At 44.1% G+C, this 18,676-nt stretch overlaps 2 protein-coding genes across 4 annotated transcripts in view; one reads left to right on the forward strand and one right to left on the reverse strand.

Moving 5' to 3' along the window:
- The window catches only part of LOC128741539 (protein MON2 homolog), a 36,083-nt gene extending 24,766 nt beyond the window's left edge, over positions 1-11,317 (forward strand). Inside the window, exons 2-8 of the mRNA XM_053837426.1 lie at positions 4,116-6,875; positions 6,937-7,362; positions 7,424-8,106; positions 8,163-8,540; positions 8,620-9,099; positions 9,163-9,245; positions 9,304-11,317. Of these exons, the coding sequence (XP_053693401.1) occupies positions 4,116-6,875; positions 6,937-7,362; positions 7,424-8,106; positions 8,163-8,540; positions 8,620-9,099; positions 9,163-9,245; positions 9,304-9,533 (5,040 nt within the window). The 3' untranslated portion in view covers positions 9,534-11,317. The remainder of the gene's footprint in view (positions 1-4,115; positions 6,876-6,936; positions 7,363-7,423; positions 8,107-8,162; positions 8,541-8,619; positions 9,100-9,162; positions 9,246-9,303) is intronic.
- Positions 11,318-17,479: 6,162 nt separating this feature from the next.
- LOC128744650 (uncharacterized) overlaps positions 17,480-18,676 on the reverse strand; it is a 115,381-nt gene continuing 114,184 nt past the window's right edge. For all 3 annotated transcript variants that reach the window (XM_053841808.1, XM_053841806.1, XM_053841807.1), the window contains exons 9-11: positions 18,516-18,662; positions 18,301-18,457; positions 17,480-18,232 (exon numbers count right to left, since the gene is read on the reverse strand). In XM_053841808.1, coding sequence (XP_053697783.1) covers positions 17,966-18,232; positions 18,301-18,457; positions 18,516-18,662 — 571 coding nt within the window. In that variant the 3' untranslated portion in view covers positions 17,480-17,965. The remainder of the gene's footprint in view (positions 18,233-18,300; positions 18,458-18,515; positions 18,663-18,676) is intronic.

Below are 18,676 nucleotides of genomic sequence, written 5' to 3' on the forward strand. Positions count from 1 at the left end.
TTGGACGAATCGTTATAGACGTCGTCAATAACAGGCCACTAACATCGGAATCTGCCCTCTGAATGCGGAAGAGTGAAGCATTAACTCTCAACCATTTCCTCCTTGGGGGCTCGAATGGTGTTAGAAAAACTGCCGTGGAGCCTAGCGTTAACTGTGATGTAGTAACTGTTGTCTTTCGACGTAATCAAACAGGAACTGGACTAATTCTGGAAAAGGTGAGACAGAGAAATGATGCCGACGCTAACGGGAAGAACCCAGTGGTATGGGGTATGGCGAGGTGAAGATGGTATCAGTTGGTGATTTAGGGCTGACCGTGGACGTTGGAAAGAGAAATAGAGTAAATAAACCATTAGTGGACCAGTTAGTACTTGAGTAGTTTTCTTCCACGAATTATTTTAAACTGGTAACGCTAAATACGTAACCGACAGCACTTACAATACAAGTAACTTTCGATTAAGCCTAAAAAAATATCTATTTTTGTTGAAAATCTATATTTTGCCCATTTTTTAAAACAGATTGGAATGTTCGTTTTCCTTTAATGGTTTACAATAGGATAGCGACCGGGTCCGTTATAGGGATTCCAGTGTATTTTGCACGAAGAGGGTCCACTAATGGCGACAACTTTTACGTTATTAACCTATAATGGACCCTCACTTGTTGAAAATGTCGTTTTTAAGGCATTAATAATTGAATGCAGCTAAATCTTTATAAACTGGAATGTGTGGTATGTTTAGTACTTTCTGTTTCATGTCATATTTCCTCGGAAATAAGAAGCACAAGCTAATAAACGCCGAAACTGTACCCGAGGTCCATTATAGGTAAAGGGGCCACTATAGGATAACTTAGCCTAGTTAGGTCAGGTGACGAGTAATCGAAGCCTTGGTTGTCTACCAGACTACCGCAATAAACCACTTGCAGAATTCGCCAATGGCTTGGCCAATGGCCAATGGCTTGGCGAATTCTGCAAGTGGTTTATTGCGGTAGTCTGTTGTAAAGCTTGCGGTCTTGGTTGTTATGGGTGTTGGTAAAACTTTTTAATTGAAAATTAGCACGTTGGGAACAGGAAAAGACTTCCAGCTCACAATTTGAGTCCTAATGGACGCCAATGACGACAAATCTTAACGCATAAGATCTTGTACAAACATTTGGACCAATTTTTTTTAGTGTGGAAATTCATGTTTTCTTCATGTAGAGTAGGGCGGGGCATAAGTGCGATGTTTTAAGTTGTCATCAATTTTCGTGAGATATAAAGAAGGACAACAACATAATATATTTTATAGTAATGCAGTAACTCAATGTCTTTACTTGCAACTATAAATCATCTGCGGTAATAGTGTTTTGCAAAATAAATTCTTCTTTCTTCTGATCAAGTGCAGATTCGCACTTTTACCCCCCTATCGGGGCAAAAGTGCGAATACCGCGGGGCAAAAGTTCGAAGCTAGAATCCACGAAATTAACCCAGCAGTAGCTAACAAAACCATATTATCTGCAATCTGCGTTATGTTTCGGTAAGGAATATTCTCAATTTGCACCTTTTCTATTTTGCGCTGGTGTATTGCAGCCTCCGTTAGATCGAAACTTTTCCAAACCTTTGTTTTTTGTTTCATCAGCGGAAACACATTGTTTTTCTTCGGCCAACATCTGTAGAGCACACATTTTTCTGCAGATCTTTCATTTCTAGTATCTGTAATATAGTGCCTAAAGCTGTATATAATTAGCTATACATTTTTGCCTCGTCCATGAATCGCACTTTTGCCCCGTCCGTGAATCGAACTTTTACCCCGCTAGGCGCTTGACGGGGTTAGATTAAATTACGGAAAAGCGAAATATATTTTGTAAATTATTTTCGCCGTATTTTCAAAACTGATACGTGAGTGATGTAAAACACTGCTACAAATTTTCAACAAGTAATATCCTCCTGTTGATATCGTATTTGCCGTATAACGAAAAATTACATCAAAACCGCCCTAAAATAACATTTGCACATAACTCAGCAACTATGCTTCGTAAGCAACCAAAGTTTACGTTAGATTCAAACTGTCAAAGTAGTCACCCATCGATGCCAATGTAGAAAATTTACTCGGAATCTGCACCGATAAATCATTGAATCGCACTTTTACCCGCATCGCACTTTTACCCCTCCTTACTCTATTCGTCCGATTTCATTTCCGAGTGTCTTAGTAAAACTCCCAAATTCACCAATTTTTTCTCGTTCACTCCTTAGGATGTGGGGGGGGGAGGGATGAGATTTTTCGGTACTAAATTGACCCTAAAGAGGCCTTAGCCTTAGCTCCAAAACATCTTTCGAGTAATGGTACGAGGCTAAATCCAGCCAGCAAAGCTTAAAACCATGTCATGTGTGATCTTTGTATTGGGAGTAGACGTTTTTAGAGGCATTCTACAATTGACTGTCCCGGGTTGTGTAGGGTGCTCCACTTACCAGACGAGTTCCAGAATCACTTGTCAAATTACGTATTTTGCGTAAGTTTTGACGCCATTTGCTCTCTAACGTCCTCAGGGATGTCGAGATTATGATGAACAGTGAAGAAATAAAGCCCCAAAAGTTGCCAGAAGGTTGCTTCCACGTAGGTCTCGTCGATCGCACAACAAGTATTAACTGGTTTATTCTAATAAAGAGACAAGAATATGTGATTGTCAAGTTCTATTCGTTTCCTGCTGACCGACTGTAAGCCAAAAAGTTTTAGATCTGAATGAACATAGTAGAAACATCTATACCTAACATATCTTCGTTGTCATTTAATTTATTAAAGGTTAATATAATAGTTTGGTGCAATGTTGGTGCAATGGTGCAAATTCTTGACAACTGCAAAGAGATGGTTGATCATCAAGATCAAGATTAGGTATATGATTATTTACAGTCGATTGCCCCACACACGCAACTTCAAATCTAATTCTAGTCTAATTAACAACGAAAAGGCATAACTAAAGCTTCGATTTAATGAAGCGTACTGTATTGATAATTCTAAAATTATGTTCTTCAATAATGCCGGGTTACGTACGATTTTCCCAGCGCACCTTGTCTGCCCGGTAGTTGCTCTACGTTCCAGGCCAAATAAATATTGCTTATGTGAGTAAACATGTTAAATGCTCTTCCACTCAGTGCATTCTACATTTTGCGGATCTACCGTGTGCTTCGACCATCCACAATTACTTGCGTTGCTCAGCACAATATAGGTATACACCATGGAACTTTTTATGCAGTTTTTTCTTCTATTTAATTCAAGTCTTATAACGCAAAAAATTTATTATTGGTTTATGTAGTTTGTCTTCTATAGTAATCTAATTTGCTCGTAGGATTTATGATAACTATTATGAGACTGAAAATAAATACTACTCAACGAACCTATTTTTCAATGTCATGCATAAAAATGTTCTCGATGTAAAGTGAAAACCATAATCACCGCGGTATCAGGTGTGCCTAGTTTCCATTATGTTGACAAGCGCATTGTCGTGTATGGCAAACGGGTGCGGGTGTTGTGTGGGGAATGGAATAAATCTTCTAAATCATCCCCATAGCATCCCTTAGTTGGCAGACAACCGTCGGCATACATCCCAAAACACTCCGCCCACAGCAAACAACAACACCCTGGGCTGGGTTTACTTGAGCTTCTGCGGTCGAGCAATCTACATACCTACTACCTACCTAGAGCATTTGTTCGTTATGCATAAGTGAAGATACACGGGACAAACCCGATGAGGATTGACACTTATGAATATTTCACAGTTGGCCAAGTTGTAAATTGAGACTATTTATTATTTATAATAGACATGGCTTGTTATGGTATTCTAAAGTTATGTTTACCTGCTTCGAAACGTGATTGAGTCGATAGGGTGTCAAGATATGGGCTACGTGCCTGATGACGAAACTGATTGGTTATCTCTTGTGCGGTTGTAAAATAATATTACAACTTTGGCGTGCGATACTACCTAGTATCAACAACTTTAACTTGTTTACACTGCTTGCTCATTGCTCACACACCAACACATTGTGTGCATCATATTTAGCTCTTTGGCAAATAGAAATGAGCCACCTGAACACAGAACAATACACCGACTAACCCAGTTTTCAAACTCTACTCTTACTATCGTTGCAGTCATGCGAGGAAGCTATACTGAAGCTGAAAGCGGCAGCCGCCAATCCCCAGACGCCGGTCTATTACGTGGTTAATCAGATTCTGTACCCCCTGGTGCAGGGCTGCGAATCAAAAGATGTTAAAATTATCAAATTTTGCCTGGGCATGATGCAACGGTTGATAACCCAACAGGTGGTAGACCAGAAGGGAGCCCGCTACATCACCGATACGCTGTGGATGCTGATGGAGAACGGAACGGAGGAAGTGAAGGTGCTACAGAGCGTTACGTTGCTGCTTACAACCAACGCGGTGGTTCATGGTGAGACTCTGGCCAAGACGCTTGTGCTTTGCTTTCGGTTGCACTTCACCAAGGACTCCACAACGATCAACACGGCTGGTGCGACCGTTCGGCAGCTTGTTTCACTCGTGTTTGAGCGAGTCGTTGCCGAAGAAGCGGAAGCCGAAGCAAATCAGGACGAAAAGCGTGATGTTAATTTGGAGGAACTGAAACTAGCTACCGGGGTGGCCCCGAAAGGGCTACGACCGTGTGCGGCAGATGCTTTTCTACTGTTTCAGGATTTAGTGCAGTTGGTCAATGCCGATCAGCCCTACTGGTTGCTTGGCATGACTGAAATGACGCGAACATTTGGATTGGAGTTGCTTGAATCCGTACTCACTCAGTATACGTCCGTGTTCTACAAGAACCCGGAATTTTCTTTTCTTTTGAAAGAACGCGTATGTGCCCTAGTCATAAAGTTATTTTCACCGAACATAAAGTATCGAACGATGGCACCGCAAAATGCCCAAGCCACGGCACCTCACGATAAACCGTACTTTCCCATCAGCATGCGACTGCTGAGAGTTGTTTCCATTCTCATCCAGAAGTATCACAGTCTGCTGGTTACGGAATGTGAAATATTCCTTTCGTTGATTGTGAAATTTTTGGACCCGGACAAACCATCCTGGCAGCGATCGCTTGCACTGGAAGTGCTTCATAAGATGACCATTCAACCGGAGCTGCTGGTATCGTTCTGTCGCTGCTACGACCTGAAAGATCATGCCACCAACATCTTTCAGGACATCATCAATTCGCTCGGAACGTACGTCCAAAGTCTGTTTGTTAATGCACAACTTTTAAACAGTTCTGTCAGTGGAACTCAAGGGCAACCGACGGCGATAATCGGTGGACTGCCGGTTGGGCCGGGAATCTCCCCCCAACCGGGCTTTCTATTTCGAGGAGTATTTCTTCCGTTGGTTGTGACATTTCCTACTGGTCAATCAAAGTCGACCTTCCTGGATATGCTAGATAAAATGGAACCTCCTCCCATTCCGGATGGATATGGGATTTCCGTCGCGTACGCTTGCCTACTGGACATTGTTCGATCGATCTCTTTGTCGATTCAAGGACCGTCGCAGTTGGGCGATGAAAATCCCCCTCCCTACAAGAATCGTGTTTCCGAAGAGGATAAAGCTTTGCATATTCAACTGATTTATTCCAGCTGGTTGGGACTATTGTCGGCTTTGGGTCCGTTAATTGACGCCGCGACCGATGAAACATCAACGGAAAACGTGCTTAAAGCGATCCAAAACTATGCAGCTCTTTGTGGTTTGCTTGAATTGCACACTCCAAGGGATGCTTTCATTACGGCTCTTTGCCGAGCGTCACTTCCTCCACATTATGCCTTATCGGTGCTGAACGTCAACTATCAAGGCAATCAGTTCAAATCCCACTCGCGTGGAGGTAGTCAAGATATGGGAAATGTTTTCCTTGGATCATACGGCGATGCAGACCAGCAGCAGCAGCAACGTCATCCGGTGGTAGCGGTCGGAACTCCACTTCCTACATCTTCGCTTCCCGTTGGAGCCCATCAGGGGCCAGTCCTGTTAACAGCCAAAAACCTACAATGCATGAGATCCGTTCTTCATCTGGCCCATTGTCACGGAGGAATATTGGGCAGTTCGTGGCATATCGTCCTAACCACCCTGCAGCATTTAGCGTGGATTTTGGGTCTGAAACCTTCAACCGGTGGAAGTTTGCAGGCAGTGCAAAAGCCGCCAACGGACGCGAACTCGATTACTCAGGTCATGACGGACCTGCCAGTCCTTTCTCAAATGTTAAGCCAGCTTTTCGAGTCCAGCCAGTATCTGGATGACGTCGCCTTACATCATCTAATCGATGCTCTTTGCAAACTTTCGCACGAAGCTATGGAGCTGGCCTATAACAACCGGGAACCGTCATTGTTTGCTGTGGCTAAGCTGTTGGAAACTGGTCTGGTGAATTTGGCTCGCATCGAAGTCCTGTGGCGTCCGCTTACAAACCATTTGTTGGAAATCTGCCAGCATCCTCACATACGCATGCGAGAATGGGGTGTTGAAGCCATCACCTATCTGGTGAAAGCCGCCTTGCAGTATAAATACGAGAAACCCTTGAAGGAAAATCTTAAGCTTCAAACGCTATTGTTAGGACCCCTCTCGGAGCTGTCTTCCGTACCGCACGGGGATGTTCGTCAACGGCAGCTTGAGTGCGTTCTGCAGGTTTTGAACGGAGCAGGAGAAACCCTATCGCATGGATGGCCCCTGGTGTTGGGGATAATTGGAGCGGTCAGCGATCACCACGGTGAAGCTTTGATTCGAATTGCGTTTCAATGTTTGCAACTGGTGGTAACCGACTTCCTGCCGGTGATGCCATGGCGTTGTCTACCGCTCTGTGTCAACACGGCAGCAAAGTTCGGATCGCAAACACAAGAGTTGAACATATCGCTGACGGCCGTTGGTTTGATGGTAAATTAAATTTCGATTTCAGTAAAAAAAAGTTAGTGTTTTACCGTTTGCTTACTTTCAGTGGAATATCTCAGATTACTTCAATCAGAATCAGGAGAAGCTGTCGCAAACCGTCTGCGACGATACGTCGGTTTTGCCGGACTTCCCAGGGACGCTGAATATGCCTCACTTTGATCGGCTCTGGATGTGTCTGTACGCGCGGCTCGGTGATCTCTGCGTCGATCCGAGGCCAGCGGTCCGCAAGTCGGCTGGGCAGACTCTGTTTTCGACGATTTCTGCGCACGGAAATCTGCTGAATCCGCCCACCTGGCAGGCGGTCCTCTGGCAGGTACTGTTTCCGCTGCTGGATAAGGTGCGTGCCCTGTCCAGTTGTGCCAGCAGCGAGAAGGTCGACACCAGCGGAAACATACTGATTCATCACTCTCGGAACACCGCCCAGAAGCAGTGGGCCGAGACGCAGGTGCTTACGCTGGCCGGCGTTTCGCGGGTGAGTGTTTGTTTTATTTTTGTGAGATAAAAGGGACTAAATCAAACTGCATTCCATTCAGGTTTTCAACACCAAACGCACCCTGCTCCAGATGCTGGGTGACTTTCCACGGGCCTGGGCTTTATTGTTGGAGTTTATTGAAAACTCTGCCCTCAGCAAGAGCAACGAAGTTTCGCTGGCTGCTTTAAAGTCTTTCCAAGAGATCTTGTATAACCGGCCGATGCCGGCGCCAGATGAATCGGCAAAGCTAGCGGAAAAGGCAGCCGGTGAGGAAATAGACATCTGGAATGTTGCTTGGCGCGTCTGGTTGACGATCGGAGCCGACAGTACGAAACCACCGTCTACAATGGCTGATGGTCCGGACAAGGGGGGTGACGATATTTACATTCCCAGTCAAGCGTTTCTAACCGCACTGGTTCAGATATTTCCGGCTTTGTTCCAACATATAAGGACCCGTTTTACCAACAAGGACCTGACGCAGTTCTGCACTGTGTTGATGAATGCCGTGGCCGTCCCGGTTCACAGCGATTCAACGCCGTACATTATGTCAACAATTTCCGATTCGCTGCTAACTCCGTTGCACGATGGTGTCTTGGACTGCATGGAGTTACTGCAGAAAGAAGCGGTCGGAGGAGCTAAAGATGGCGCAAATTTAAAGCACATGTTATCGGCCATATTCAAGCAACTGTTGAGCTTCAGTAAATTTGCTTGCGTTCCACCGTCCTTTGATCGGCTTGAAACAAGGTACTGTAGATCTGTAGGTCTTTCAAATTCTTTTAACTAGTTTCGTCTGATTTTAGACCGGTAAAATCGACGCGCTCTGCCAGCGGAGGAATCAATCATCAGCTACCCACTGGCAACGGTGTCGAATGGGTCAGCATGAATTACATTCCATTTGGAGAGAAAGCACTAACGGTTGCAGTTAAATTATATCAGCAAACAGCAACCGACGAAACCGTTATCGAAGGTCAAATTTTGCATGAGATCATAAGGGCACTACATCTCCCCCTTTCGTTGAAGTACAAATGCATGTCGGCGAGTACTTGGAAGCTTGCCATCTCTAGCTTGATGACGGTACTGCATACCGGGCTACCGGTAGCTCGCAAATATCCGAAACAGTTCAGTCCTCTGTGGAAGGATTTGTCCGATACGTTAGATCAATTTCTGTTTCCAAAAAGGTAAATGTCCTTCACGGTAGACTCCCGGTAGACGGTACGCTTCTGTGATTATTAAAGCTAATGCGGAAATTTCTTACAGTGTTTGCGTTGTGGAAGACCGTGGCCTAGACGAACTGGTGCTGGATGAATCCATCGATTGTCAGGTGATTGAACTAATACGCGATGAAATTCTCCCGTTCAGTCACGAGATCCCGCAACAGTTCATACTGGATGCGGTGGTTCTCCTGAACAAAGGCTCCATCCACTCAGCCACCACCGGAAGTACACCGTTTGCCGGCTGCGAAACGGAGCTTAAGCTGCGGGAAGAGTTTGCCAAAACGTGTTTCGAAACCCTGCTGCAATTTTCACTTCTGGATGACGGAATGATGAATGTTGCACCCGAATTGGGCAGCAATAGAATGAATAATAATTCGGACACGACTGCGGCACTGGGAGGTGACGTCAACGAAGGTGGCATCGCTGGACGATTGGCCATCACGGCATTGTTGCATCGCTTCGAGGAGGTCCTGCGAAAGTTCAACGATGATGAACGGTTGAGTGGGAAATTTCCTCTGCCGAGGTGAGAGCTATTACCAGACACATAAACTCATTTTAAATTTAAACCGTGAAATCCTATTTTCAGATACCGACTTTCGGAAATATCTTTCGTACTGAAGGCAGTCGCTACTCTTGTGATATCCATGAAGAAGGCACCACCGGCTAAAGGTAAGTAAAATATAACAAACTGATCGGCTATCACTGATTTACTCCCAACACATCTCAGTTGGAACAACCGCCTGGGAGCAGCTGATCGGGTTGTACCCCTATCTGGTCGAATGTACAACCACATCTTCGGCCGAGGTTTCTCGTTCCCTACGGGAAGCCCTTCTCCAGTATTGTGATCTTCTGCGGCCACCCCTAACGGCCACGAACGGCGGCAGCAGCTCGCTGTCGTCGTCGTCCCCAGGAAACAACAACGAACTGGCCAACACCAACGGCATCAGCCACTGTTAGCTGGTTTCCTTTCCAACCGGGAGTTTCTACTTCCTGCGGCTGTACGATTCCGATATGTTGGTGAAGATCGTTTTCTAGATGGCTAGTTTTTCATTCGCGTTTGTGTAAGATGCACCAAACATGCATCTGTATCCACTTTTTTTCCTTCATTATTTGAGACTTGATATGTATTTGTATAGACACAAAAAATTATTTAAACTTTTAATAGTTGAAAACAGAAAGATAGTTTGATAACTCTATTTGAGTAGTACTACACGTAGGTATAGATTTAGAAACTCCTTAAACTTTCCCTTAAGGCAACGGCATGTGCAAAAATATTAATCAAAAAATGTGATTTTAATCGATATGATTGTCCTCTTCTAAATTGGGTTCCCTATTTAGATGCAAAATAAGGAAGCAGCACGCTTTCCCTCTGCACGAACTTTTAAACACTAAATTCCTTAAATATGTCACACGTTTTGCTGATTATAGTTTTACAATCAAGTATATAAATAGTATTTACATGCAATAATAACCGGTTATTATAATTACAACACTGTAGTGGTTTGCAACGTTCTTTGTTGCTGTAGAGTAAACAATCCACTAAATTATTAGCAGTAATAGTGCCAATTTCGAACTTCAGACCTTTTCTGCTAAACTTTTGAACCGTCTTATTGCCATTATTTGTTCTTGTTCCTAAGAATTTCGGGCATTCAAAACGTTAGTAAATTACCTTAGCCGCTCGTCCTTTCGTACGTTTTCGTTTAACAATTCAATAACTTTATACAGGTTTTTAACAAGTAGACTAAATTAAATGACACAAAATTTTGCGGTTGTGTTACGCTAATGTGAAAACCTAAAAAGAAGTAAATCCATTTTTAATACAATTACAGAATAGAGAAAAAACGCATGCAACTTATACGTCAACAAAATAAACAAAATCAGCAAAGACGAAATGTAAACAGGTTGCACAATTGATCAAAATATATTCTATGCAAAATGCAAAAATAGCAACACCGACTAACGTGTGTCTAAGAAACAGTAAAGGAAGTTGTTTCAACACTCACCTCATGTGAATAATTGATACCTTTGCATTGTGCAACAACAACAAAAAACAAGTGTCTTGTTAAGAAATGGACTTTGCTTCGCTAAAGTACTGCACAATTTATGAACATTATCCAGAATGTAAAAGCTCTGATTGTCCTAAGCTGTTGAAAAATAGATACCCTGGCTAAGGTCAAGGCAACCCACCCCCCCAGAAAAAAAAACGTTGAAAAGAAAATATGTATTACATTAGATTAGATTCTTTATTTTGAAGGGTTCCAGCTTGTGGCTGATTCGCTTCTAAAATATGTATTATGTTTCCGTACAACCCATATGACTGACAAATGACAGAAATTTGTTAATAGTAAATCGAAAATTTAAAAGCGCATCTGAATGAGCAGACTAAGGATCTTGTTATGTTACGACGACTTATGTAATTCCTAGCGAATCAATCGAGAAAAATGACACTCGACATTACTTACCTACACATAATAGGAGGGCGCTATTCAAGAAAAAGGCATTTCTAACACTTGCGTCTGTTCGATTTAACTTTGAAGTTGTCAAACCGACAACTTTTGAGCCTAGGTTGTTTCATAAATCATTTTTCAGGACAGGAATCCGTTGTTCCACGTGAAGCAAGTGCTGGTATAACCCCCTTGAAGCTAAACAAGAACCACTCATACAATACAATAAATCAAGAAACGAATTTATATTGAGAGACAGTTAATAAAATGGTTCTAATAAACGGTTTTGAAAAGTTATTCGTACAATGTTTGAACGTATCCGAGTTTTCCAAGATTCCATAATTGCCTAATTAGTGAATTAAGCCATACAATCGCGGATAGACACCATGACATAACTTTGTTGCAGCTACAGCACGGTTTCGGTACTTAACTTTCTATTAAGACAAAAATTTCTGAATCAAAATAAAAAAGTTCAATCCTATTCAATGCATTTAAGGACACAACTATGGCCCTCAATGCAAAATTTAATATTCCCGTGAAGAGTAAAGGAACCAGGGAACCACGATCTTGAGGAGTGAAAAGCGCCAGAAGGAGGACAGAGATCATGAAGAATTTGAAGGAGGTGAACTAGACTCGTAAGGGCTACACACCGAAACCTGACATGTGTAGGGACGAGGGAGGGAATCTAGTCACAATTGAGCGAGAAGTGGTCGACAGGGCTTAACCCAGAAGTGCTAATGGAAGATACCTAATAATGCCCGTGCACCTGATCTCCAAAAAGTCGAAACAGAAATCTGATTGCTGAAGACCAACAAAGGACTGCTTACCAGCAGAGCTTTATATACATGGCCGAGACAACTGTGGCAACGGCTCTACACTGAGTTGTGTCAAAGAATAGGGAGGAGGAGAAGATATGGAGAAATGGATGGAAGAAGTGGTTTGTCCTAACTACAAAAACAAAACTATCGCAGCATAACACTGGTAAACGCCACCTACAAGGTCTCCTAAATCCTGTTACGCCTACTGTCACTGATTACACAAGGTTTCGGAATTAGGCGCGCTACAAGGGCACTCGCGCAACGGCGGACCAAAGTTTTCCCATCCGACAGATCTTGCAGAAATGTCGGAAATACAAGGTACAATTCATCACATCTTTATTGGCTTCAAAGCAGCGTACGATACAGTCGAAAATACAGTCAGTGTACGAAAAGTATAGTAAATATCTCTTAACAAATTAGGAATCGTGAATATAGCCTAATAAAGCGCGCAAAAGTTGATGTTCGATTGTTTTTTAATCTGGTAAACGGCAGCGGCCTTCCAGTCCCAGGTTCCAGTCCGAATCTCGACTGGGAGTAACCGTTAGAGTCAATAGGATCGTAGCAACTAGCCCTGCAATTGTCCTGCACTCTAACAGCTGGCTGCGAAGTCTGTCGTATTAAAGCAGAAGGTCAAATTTCGATAACGGGATGTAACACCTAGGCTTTGCTTTGCTTTCAAACGGCAGAATAATGTGTACCGTTGGTGCATTGCGCATCTGTGGGCATAGAATAGTTCCTACAGTGGTTCACAACCTCTTATTCAGCAACTTCTATCCCTACTTCCTCGTGATACCAGCCGTGATATGAGCAACCTTGGTGGAGATCGGGTAACTAATCCCGTTGGAAACCAAGTTCGTATGCTGATAGAGAAGGAGAGCTCTTTCGTGCTCCGTTGGTCCTCTGGCGAAACAGGGGGTTGGTGCTGCAGGCCTTGCAAGCCGCCAACACGAAAAACTATTAAGCAAGAACAAGTAAATTCGGACTGGAACAATCGGAATAGACCCACGGGACGAAAAAGAACTATGGATTTGAAACTCGGGATGTGAAACTGCCGATCTCTTAACTTCCAACGGAGCACTCGAGTGCTCTCCAACGTATTGAAGAGCTGCAAGTTCGACGACGTAGTGCTACAGGAGGAGTGCTGAAAGAGCTCAACGATACGTACATTCAGAGATGGACATACCATTTACCAGAGTTGTTGCAACACACACGAGCACCAGCACAGCTTTCATAGTGGTGGGCGAAATGCGGAAACGAGTGATTGGGTGGTAGGTAGCCAATCAATACTCGAATGTACAGGTTGAGAACCAAGGGCCGGTTCTTCAACATAAGTATCATCAACGTGCACAGCCCTCACCTCACAAGTACCGAAGATAACAAGGATGAAATCTACGCGCAGTAGAAGAGTGAATAGGACCGCTGCCCAAACAATGATATCAAGATCGTCATCGGGTATCACAATGCTCAGATCGGTCAGGAAGAGGAACACAAACTGGTGATTGGAGGGTTCAGCGCACTCCAGCTGACCAATGAAATTAGCCTGACACTTATCGACTCGGCCGCCTCCAAAAACATGGCCGTACATAGTACCTTTTACGCAGCATAGACTCCAACACAAGAACATCTGAACAACATTACCAAATCAGACAGAATGACAGATCGACTACGTTTTGATCGATAGTCGGCACATCTCAGACATTATCGACGTCAGATCCTATCACTACCTAGTGACGGTTAAGATACGCCCAAAACTCTCCGTTGTGAACAACATTCGGTACCGACACTAGCCTCGGTTAGATCTCGCGCGGCTGAAGCAGCCAAACGTCGCCGCAAACTATGCGCATTCACTCGAAACTGCGCTGTCGAAAGAGGACGACCTGGACAAAGCCCCTCTCGAGGGCTGTTGATCAAAACCGCAATGAGCAGTGTAGCGAAGAGCTCCATCGGGCATGTGGCACGGAATCAGCGGAACGATTGGTTTGATGATAAATGAAGAAGGGTGATGGATGAGGAGCACTCTGCGTGGACGGCTAAAATGCACAGTGCCAAACGTCAGAACGTGGAAAAATACAAACAGAAGATGCTGCAGCGAAACCAAATCTTCCGGGAGAATAAATGCTACCTGGAAAAACAGGTATATGCAGAGTTGGAACGGCTGTATAGTTCTCAGGAAACGCGAAAGCTCTACCAGAAACTGAACGAATCCCGCAAAGACTTTGCCATGGCGGCGAGGAAAGCGATTTTGATGGTGCAACAAACGGGGACGAGGTGCCATCTCCAACGATACGCAAAGTTAAGGAAGCCATCATGCAGCTACATGAACAATGAATCAACTGAAAAAGATGGCATCTGATGGCGGAGCTTATTAAAATGGGACCAGAAAAGCTGGCCGTCTGTATGCGCCGGCTAATTGTTAGAATTTGGGATACGGAACAGCTACCGGAGAAGTGGAAAAATGGGGTTATCTGCCCAATCTAGAAAAAGGGTGACAAGTTAGACTGTGAGAACTACCGAGCGAACACCGTTCTCAATGCCGCCTACAAAGTGCTGTCCCAAATCATTTTTCGCCGACTATCACCAATTGTCAGTGTACAGGAGAACGGAGTATGGAGGCGGAGGATGAACCATGAGCTTCCACAGCTCAGTGGCGAACCCAGTATCCAAAAGGTGGCTAAAACCGGACGGATACGGTGGGCAGGGTATATTGCAAGAATGCCGGACAACTACGCTGCATAGATGGTGTTCGCCCGGTAGGAACAAGCCGACCAGTAGTGCAACTAGCAAGATGATTAGAACAGGTGGAGTGAGATCTGGCGGAGAGTACCCGGTGTTCGAAGAATTGGACAGCGATAGCCTACAACTGAGTTATCTGGAGAAACCTTGTTAAACAGGCTTTGTCTTAGGACGGCAAGCCACTTAAAAAAGTAAGTAAATAATTTGCCAACGTGGCTGGCAAAGAGTGAACAAGTGAAAATTCATTATCTCTGTCCACTAACTCCTATCTCTACCTTCACGTGGTGAGGACAGGGTGCGCAGGACGTAGTTTGACGTCGTTACGACATCCGTCGATTAGAGAATCCTGCGGTGAAAAGGGCCAACTTTAATTCCGAGTCTTAGAATTGCCACGAATCTCGGCTAGGCGGTGCTTGCTAGTTAGAGTCAGTAGGATTGTTGCACCGGCCCCGTAATTTTCCTGTACTCTAACAGCCGACTGCGAAGTCTGTCGATAAAGAAGGGTAATGTCTAAAGACGGTATAAACCCATGGCTTTGCTTTTTTAGAATTGCCACCTGGTGGAACTATCGAAGTGCAATTTATCGTCATCACGATCATTGACGAAATTCTCGGTAAGCTGCGCAGCGGGTGGAGGTAGTAGATTTCGGATGAAACTTGGAGGAGGATCGACCAATGGAGAGAAGCGAAAACCGGCATTGAGCTAGCGCGAATTGGCTTTGAGAGCGGCTAAGAGAGCTGGCTGTAAACGATACACCGAACTGGAGAGGCATGTTAAGCGATGGACTGCAGTGATGACTGCGTCAATGCTTCGTCGCATTAATCTCCTCAACTCTGCGGCACAATCACTGGATGAATCTCAAGTAGCAACCAAAAGTGTTCAATCCAAAAGAGCACAAGGGACAGACTGCATTTCAACCGAGAAGCTCAAAGCTGATCTATTTTTGTCAGCCCAGATGATGCATCAGCTATTCAGCAATATACGGGAAACACACACATGGACAAAACAAAATCCCTGAAAAGCAGAACCAACTGAATGTGGTTACTTGCGTGGGATCACGTTATCTTTATTACTCTGCAAGTACTCTGTAAGTAAGGTAATTCTTAACCGGATCCAGGAGAAGATCGACTGTACCCTCCGGTAGCAGCAAGCTGGATTCCAACGAATTCCAGCACTCTTTTCTACTGATGTTCGTTGTTTTCGAACAAGCTTTTGATTGACCGACTAAACCCCGAAAACATTTGCGGTGCATTTATACATAGAGGAGCTCCAAATAAGCTTGGTTATCTCATCTAGGCTCAGTATGAGACGCTCTCGTGCAAGGTGCTACACAATGGCGTCTTATTCGACCCTATAAGGGTTACTGCTGGTGTGAGATATGGCTGCATTTTGTCACTGCTGCTAGCTCTCATCGTTATAGACCAAATTGAGGATTGCCTTGGAATCCTCTAACGATGGAGTAACTGAATAACCTGGACCTTACCTATGACATTGTCTTGCTCACACAGCGTGAAATCAATATGCAGAGTAAGTAAGATGACCTCTCCGAGAGCACCCAGTAGGTCTTACAGTCTATCTAAGAAAAACTGAATGCTGACCATCCCTCCAATTTCACAATAGCGGGACAAGAGATTGAGAAGGTCGAAACCTTTCAATAACTAGTAACCAGACAATGTCCGATGGATGTATCAAGACTAATATAGCCACACGGATCAGGAAGACCAGGAAGTGCCTTTGCAGGTTTGCGAAACATTTGGCACTCAAACAGGATCACTTTATACGGTAACCTGAATTTTCAACTCAAACCTTAAATCTGTATTGCTCTACGCCTGAGAAATGTGATGCATCTCAGCAAAAACTACAGGTATTTATTAATCGTTGCCTGCGATATATCATTTGTGCCTAGTGGCCTTACAACTGGATATCCAACGAGTAACTCTGTCGTCGATCTCATGAACGACCGGTAGCAACAGATATTCGAGCTGGAAGTGAATCGAACACACCTTGAGGAAAGGGGCGAACGCAAAGTATTCGACTGGATTTCGCAAGGACAACGAAAAAAAAGGCAGGTTCATGACGACGTTACTTAGCCAGCAACCCCCGGGCTGTTGACGAGAACTTTTTGCTATTTTGACGACAGGTGAAAGCTATGGCTGACAGTGGAGCCCATCGGTAGTGGAGTTTTCTGATTTCATCCCTCTGTTCTACCGGACCGGCGGATATGGTTAAATTGGTAAGTAAGAATACCCGAAGTCTCCATGAATCGACACGGATTGGCTTGCTCGATGCCTCGAGAAATACAGTAACTCGGCGTGGAGATCGCACCGATCCAGCAGATTTGAAGGCCAAATTCCAGAGCAAAGGAGTTTTGTAGGCCCTTATGCTTGCACTTTTTCAAGTACCAGGTCTTCTACAGCGGCAGTAAGGATGAGGGATCGATTTCGTTGTGCGAAAGCATCAGAAGTCTTCCGATGGAGACCCGTTAGTGATTATATGTATAAACCACGGCAGGCTCGAACAGATTTGTTGCGAGTGACCAAAACACGATGGGAAAATCGTAATTGGAGATATAAATGCACACGTTGAGAAGCAGTAATTCTTTCGCCCAGTCATTGGAAGATACAGTGTTCATTCGTCAACCAATAAGAACAGGCTTAGGTTAAATTTTTCCGTGGAGAGAGGAATAGTTATCTGTAGCACCACGTTTAGGTATTCTGAAGCACATTCGGGGACATTCAAATGAAGACGTTTGCTCTAAGATCGATCGATCATGCTTTGATTGATGGTTGATATTTGTGTGTGAAGAAGACGCACGGTCAGCTGGTGTGCGAGGTGACGGGAGTTCGGCTACTCATGGATCAAACACGAAGGTTATTTATTTATTAATTTTATTTAAAACTGTTCCATTCTCAACAAGAAGCTAAACTTGTAGTACTATCTATCTTTCAACGTTTCATGGTGCAATTAGTTTTAATGCTTGAATATTTGTCCTCCGCAAATACACAGAACCATTCTAAGTTTTTGTATTTGACTGCAGTCGCTATACTTGCAGGGATTCAAATGATTCATTATGGTTTATTAAGAATAGTATGCAACTTCTACTGCCAAAAGTTGGAACAGATCACATTAAAAAACTAAGAAAGCGAGTGGCTTTTTCTTGCTTGAATTACATCCTAATATTTACAATAAATATAGATCACTGCAACGATTGTAACGTCTAGTAGTAGATAAAATTAATTAAAAGAATCTTCCTAAAGGCAGTTGTAGAATCAGGAAAAACCTTCTTACTCGAAAATTTTGTTCTTCAGAATCGGGACGAAGAAGTGGTAAATATGGCCGCTCAATATGTACATAATAATAGTTGATAGGTTACAATAGGGTTACTGGATGACGTCTAACCGATGAACTGCGTTAGATCGGGAAACTGGAAGCCCTGGAAGCTAACCGGTATCGCTGCCTGCTGTTGGACAGCGCGAGACCGTGCTACTCGCTGCGGTGGAGGACGAAGGTTGATCGGGATTTGGCGTCCCTGAGCGTTTCCGCCGTTCTGTAGCACCAGACCGCACTGGGCGCTGCACACGTCATCCCTCAGAATCACGTCACGTGGCCATTCGCGGGCCAGCTGAGCACAGTCGGTGATACGCAGCGAGGCGCATTGAGGCTGTTATTAAAATAAAAATTTAACACATAATCGTGCATTGGGTGATTAGAATGCTCAACAAGGCTTACCCCTTCATTAGTGCAGATACAGCTCGTGCATGGCGAGGGGAAAGCCGAATCACCGACGTTGACGTGCTTTCCACCGATGTTGCATCCCTGGACTACGTTTTCTCGCCAGGCACTGAGATCTATTTGCTGCATCGAACTGCACGGTACACGTGGGTTGCTGAAAAACCATCAAACATAAGTAAAAGTTGATCGCCAGTGTCACACCAAGTACTTACAGGAAATTACTAGGCAGATCGAAAGCAGCACGTTGCATGTCACCTTGAATATCCAGATTTTCACAGATGATTCGAGAAAGAGTAGTTTTTCGGATTTCGGCCAGCTGTGCTTCGGTAAACTTAACCACTGGATCGTCGTTCTCGTACCTGAATAAAATGTT

Source organism: Sabethes cyaneus, chromosome 3 (genome assembly GCF_943734655.1).
Source record: "Sabethes cyaneus chromosome 3, idSabCyanKW18_F2, whole genome shotgun sequence".
Classification (NCBI taxonomy): domain Eukaryota; kingdom Metazoa; phylum Arthropoda; class Insecta; order Diptera; family Culicidae; genus Sabethes; species Sabethes cyaneus.